Genomic DNA, 6,142 nt, shown 5'->3' with positions numbered 1-6,142 from the left:
ATGCCTTTGAAATTGCTTGACACTACAGTTTCCTCCGGTGGGGAAAAATGTAACCGTTTCACTTCCCCAGCAAGATAAAACTGGACACAGGCACCCAGAAATGGTAATTGCTCAAGATAAATATATCGTCAGGGAAATACTGCTGGTGGTTTATAAAGCATCCATGAATGTTTAGTTAAAGGGCACCGCTGCCTTGAGTAAACCCATTCATGAAAGCTGTAGTTATGAATTTAACAGAGCTACATCTTTTCCCTAAGCGTTAGAACACAGCTATGAATTAAAACTAACATCTGACCAAACCTTTCTGTGTGTCCTTATATCATGTGCCACCGAGGGGAGGGACAGCATCTAAGCAAAGAGTTAAACACCAGCTCACATGCACTTTACCCCCACCCATCTGGGGGTGGTGTGAACCTCTATGGGGGGATTAAATATGTCACAGCCTCTGCCCCTTATAAATCCCCCCGCCACTCTATAAACAGGTTGGGGGGGAAGTTTCCACAGCAGTTGGGAGTTTGGAGCAGTCACTCTGTCCGTGGCTTTTTTTGAGTTGTTTTTAACGTTTAGTTCCTTGTAGGTTTTAATTCTTGTTATCTTTTTGTTGAGTAGTAAATTCAAAGTTACACTTTGATTTACATTTTATTTAAAAGGATCCAGGGGATTCTCCAGTTCCATTTTTTGGAGTATCTCCCGTCCACTACCTAAGCTTCTACCTGACCCTTGTTTTTTTTCCCCTTCCCTCAAACACACATCCCGCAATCATGTGGGAATTCCGCTCCTTCTCCTTTTGGAGAGCGGTTTTCGCAGAATTCTTTGCCACCATGTTCTATGTTTTCTTTGGTTTGGGTGCCTCTCTGAAGTGGGCAGCTGGTCCAGCTAACATCCTGCACATCGCACTAGCCTTTGGTCTTGCCCTGGCAACTATGGTCCAATCTGTTGGCCATGTCAGTGGTGCCCACATTAACCCAGCAGTCACCTTTGCTTTCCTCATCGGCTCGCAGATGTCGCTGTTCCGTGCCATTTTTTACATCGCAGCACAACTGCTGGGAGCAGTAGCTGGAGCTGCAGTACTGTATGGCGTTACCCCTGCAGCAATCCGTGGCAACCTGGCTCTTAATACGGTAATTACCCACCAGGGGTATATATGTTTTAGGAAGAATGTGTAGGCTTTCACATTGTATCCATTGATTAGCCTTACTCAGTATGTGGATCTTATATTTTTGCTTATTTTACTAATTTAAATGCTTAACAGGAGGAATATGCTACTTGACTAATGTCAGACAAAACCTTTCTCTGACAATTATCGGTCACTCAATATAACTTGAATATAACCTCTATTTGTTAATTATTGAATTCACTGAGGTGTGGGGCATGCAGAAGAATTAACACAGAGCTGTATTTCAGAGCAAAGGCATTAGTCAAAAATCATCAGCCGCCTAATTATTCCTCACCAACAGATTGGTTGCTTAAGCATCAATGCACTGTCCGTCCCTCCTTAAATACAGAGAGAAACAATACACTCTTTGATCTATACAAAATGAATGGAAAATATGCTGTTACATGGCGACATTATTTAGAATTGTAATACTTTATACCAAATTGTGTTTAAGAGCCTCGTCCTTTTGTAAATAGTTTAGTACATGTTTAGGATAGATTGCATATACTCGTTTAATACATTTTTCTTAAAAAGGTCAGCTTAAAGGCATTTAAAAATTATGCACGTGTACATTACAAGATGCAAAGCTTCCAGAAAATAGTTGATTTACTGTAAAGTTAAAAAACAATGAGCCATTCCAGTTAGTAATTCACTATAAATGCAAATATGGCATAGACGCATAATGTGAATGTGCATGCTTATTTACATGTGAACACATTTTTTCAATGCACGGCTCTGTTATGATCTTTTTATAACACAGCATCCTACTTCTTACCATGCCCCATGTTTTAGTGTGGAAGGCAATTGTTCTGCAACAGAAAAGCATAGCATGATAAATTAACATACATTCTGATTAATGATTTTACAAAAAAGTGGCAGAGAAAAGGTAATTTTACAGTTTGTGGGAGATATCATATGATATTATATATTGAGAGATGTCATACACGTGTACACCCCCCAATTCAATATCATTCTGTAATCTATGGCCCCAAGGAAATTCAAACTAACACTATGAGTGAGAAGGTTTATGGTGCAGCAGTGAGATGTTTGTTAAAGATAATAAAATTGTGAAAGGTGCACCTTTTATTCAAGACGTCAAACTCTAAAACTAGAACTTCAGGCTTAGATTTAATTTAAGGAAGTTTTAGGTGTTAAATAAGCAATGCAACCATACAGCAGGTATCTGAGGTTCATACATGAGAAATTTAGACCAAGGACTAAATAATGTTTAAGGAAAAATGTAGACCAAATCTGCAATGGCTCTTACTTGCCATCAAATGTCTATGTTTCTATGAATTGTTTAAAAAATAGTGTCCTTACACATGTAAAAGAATAGCCTTATTTTCAACATAGATGCAAAATACTGGACCTTATGGGATATGCGCTTCCTGATTTACCATATGAAATTGCATGTCACTTTTAATGAAAAAGAAAAACTACATCAGATGGGAGTACTCCATAAGAGCCAATATATTTGAGGGCTACAGCCTCTGACCTGCTAAAGTAAATACAGGCATTGTGCCTGCTGCTAACGAAATATAAATGTACGCAGTGTGATTGAAGTGATTTATCTCTGACAATGTAGGTTTTATGAACTATGATATTATACTAAAGATGAAAAAAATGTATGTCAAAGTGATCAGATTATGACTGAGAACAAAGTTTCCTAAAAAGTATTGTGTGCTGCTTAATTAAACCAAGCTAACTCTTTTTATGGCACTTTCCATAGCTTCATCCTGGAGTGAGCCTTGGACAAGCAACCACAGTGGAGATCTTCCTTACCCTGCAGTTTGTGCTTTGTATCTTTGCCACTTATGATGAAAGGAGGAATGGTCGTTTGGGTTCTGTAGCTTTGGCTATTGGATTCTCCCTCACACTTGGTCATCTCTTTGGGGTAAGTACATGACATACCAAACTGCTCATTATAATTTGGACTTGTGACAAGAGGTGCTGTTTTCTGTTAAATACTAGCTCAGCCACACCACTGTCAAATAGATTGCCATAATAGTGTACATTTACATTCAGTCTTATATAGTCTGTAATTAACAATTAACCATCCATAGTATTATTGATGGTTCTGCAACAATGTGCATACAAGAATGTTCTGGTTTAATCTATCTATTTAACTGCCCCACCGGATTCTTTTTATTTTTAGAACACTAACAAATTCTTTGGTCAGGGGCTTATTCACTAAACACGATCAAATGAGGTTTGTATGAGATAAGTGCATAGCTAGTTATTAGCATTAGCAAATCAGCTCTCAAAACAAAACATTTGTTACACATGGGTATAAGTTCTCCTTTTGCCTTTGTTTAGATGTATTATACTGGAGCCAGCATGAATCCAGCTCGATCTTTTGCCCCAGCAGTACTCACCAGAAATTTCACCAACCACTGGGTAAGGATAAAGAGAATTATAATAGCGAACTCATTTGGGGTACAAATAGACTCCTCATAGGAATACTGTGGAATACTCTGAAGGATCAAAGCTAGGGAGAAAGATGGATAGGCTATGGGAGGGCATTCTAGAGGGTAGGGGCCTTGAGAAAACAGAATGGGTCTTGGGGTACACCAACTGCGAGAGGGGGCATCTTACTGGAGAGGAATATGCTGAAGGAATGATTAGAAAGGTAGTATGAGAAGCAGGAGAGAGCAGTGTCACTGAGACCAAGACGGTGAAGAGTTTGAAGGAGAAAAGGGTGGTGCACAGCATCAAAAGCAGTAGGATTAACATACAGTAGTGGCCTTGGAGTTAGTAGTGAGTAGGTCATTAGTAGCTTTAGTAAGGGCGGTCTCAGTAGAATGTCGAGAGCGGAATCGAGATTGAAGAGGATCAAGAAACTTAGTTATTTGATTGTATACAATTTGTTCAAGATGCATGAAGGCAAGAGGAAGTAGATAGGTGGAATGATAGCTGGACAGATCAGTTGGATCCAGGTAGGACTTAATGTAGCAAAGGAAGAAGAGTTCAGTATATGGGAGGATGTAGAGTCAAAGGGATGGCAGGGGCAACAGGAGGACTGTGCAGATATTGAGCATCTGATAATTCAAATTTATTACGGTTTAGTACGGTTAGTGGAAGGGGAAGTTGTCATAGGGTGAAGAAGGGAAATGAAAGTATTGACGGGGCATTTGGGGTTAAGGGATACGTACTAGGTGTATAAGGGATACGTTGAAGAAGTGTATTATGCTATGAGCAACATATGAATCTACAAGATACGTTAAGTACAATATACAAAGAAATGTTGATGCATATAAATACAATTTGTAATATTATATGGTATAAACTAGACTGACTTACAATCATTGACTGACAACGCAAACCACCAACTTTATATTGATGAACTCAACATTTAGAGGATTCTTAAATATAGATAAGCAGGGAAAGATGAAGTGGTAACATTTATAGAATAACTTTTCATCAAATATATGGTGTGCTGGCCAATTATCTAACACGTGTATGGATGAAAAGTATCTTACATTTTCTATCCAATGTATTTTTGACAACACTAAGCCAGCATATAAAACATGGCTGCAAATATGGCTGTCGGGTGTGCTGTGCATGCGCCCACAATCCTCTTGGTGTAGAGCATATTGGAATTGAACAGGAGGCAGGCTGGGTGAGCATACATGCATGCATAGCACCCAGGCAGCCATATTGGAAAGTCACAGGAACCAGCACCAGCAGCTTGAAGGTAAGCATAACTTCCTATGTATATATTCTTTTTCTAGAACAATGTAATGTTTAATGCTTACCTGCAGTGGACCCTGTCATCCATACTTCTTTGGAAGGCAGATCCACCTTAATTTTACTTTTCATAAAGGTAACAAATAGCCATTATTAGTTTAATCTAAAGGTAATTGGGGATAAGTATGAAATTCTGTGTTTTCAGACCATTTTCACTGTTGCAGATATGCAACAACTTCAGCACAGTTGTACTCTTAGAAAGGGTTTTCACTAAATGACCAGTAGTTTCACCTTGGCCAAGTTGATAATTTCAGGGTAAATGAGTAACTATATACATGTGCTTCATCATCATTATTTCCCCTGGTTTTTTATAACATAAATTATGCAGGTAACATTATTTATAACAAAGACCAAACCAGAATATAACACATTACACATCGGAAAGGTGTTTTTTTACATGTTGCTTAGTGTTTTGAACAATTGAACGTTGTCTTGCCTTAACTTTTTGTTGCATCTTGGCTGCAGGTCTATTGGGTTGGTCCTATCATCGGTGGAGCACTTGGGGGTCTGGTGTATGACTTTATCCTCTTCCCCAGGATGAGAGGCCTGTCTGAGAGACTTTCAATCCTCAAAGGGGCCCGGCCTGCAGAGCCTGAGGGCCAGCAGGAAGCGACGGGCGAACCTATAGAGCTGAAAACACAATCTCTATAAACTAAACCTCTTCACAACAAAGTAGCAGCACACCGACACACACATTTGGGCCTAGATAGCATAATATCCGTCGTGAGAGGTGTGTTAAGGGAGGGATGGTCGGGATAATCTTTGAGAAATGTTTACTTTCTTACCAGGCTGTGGGTATTTTGTTGAAGTAGAGACAGAAAGAACGGTTAATGTGCTTGACTTTTTTTCATCGGAGTGGAAATGGAGGGGATGGATGCGAGAGGGTTTGATTGGGCCACAAAACTCAGGGGCCAAACAAATATCTATTTCCCATAATACTGTCAGTAACAAAAAGGGATTCATCGTCCCTGGAAAAAAAAAGAAATAAATATAAGAAAAAAAAACAGGTGGGCACAATAATATAATGCAGTTAAGTGCATTGTTCTTGTGTCAACAAAGGATATTTAAATAAAAGAGAAAGGCACTGTCTGTTCCTGATCAAAACTTCCCAACCGCCCTCCTAACTGCTCCTCTGATGCTGCTGTACATCTCAGACACATTATTCTCTTTTTACTGCGTTTCATTTTTTGCTGGTTTATGAAAATGTTTTCTTTTTGTGTTTTTTTTTTTTTTTTAAGA

The 6,142-nt window shown here is 39.0% G+C and overlaps 1 protein-coding gene across 1 annotated transcript; it reads left to right on the top strand.

Annotated features, from left to right (window-relative positions):
- The first annotated feature begins 500 nt into the window (after nt 1–500).
- Nucleotides 501–5,857, top strand: MIP (major intrinsic protein of lens fiber). The gene is made up of 4 exons (XM_053455676.1): nt 501–1,121; nt 2,886–3,050; nt 3,473–3,553; nt 5,369–5,857. Exons 1-4 carry the CDS (start codon nt 762–764, stop codon nt 5,552–5,554), a joined length of 792 nt encoding a protein of 263 aa, XP_053311651.1. The 5' UTR covers nt 501–761; the 3' UTR covers nt 5,555–5,857.
- Nucleotides 5,858–6,142: the final 285 nt, after the last annotated feature.

Source organism: Spea bombifrons, chromosome 2 (genome assembly GCF_027358695.1).
Source record: "Spea bombifrons isolate aSpeBom1 chromosome 2, aSpeBom1.2.pri, whole genome shotgun sequence".
Lineage (NCBI taxonomy): Eukaryota > Metazoa > Chordata > Amphibia > Anura > Pelobatidae > Spea > Spea bombifrons.
The sequence above is the reverse complement of the archived record's forward strand: the minus strand, read 5'-3'. Positions and strand labels throughout refer to the sequence as shown.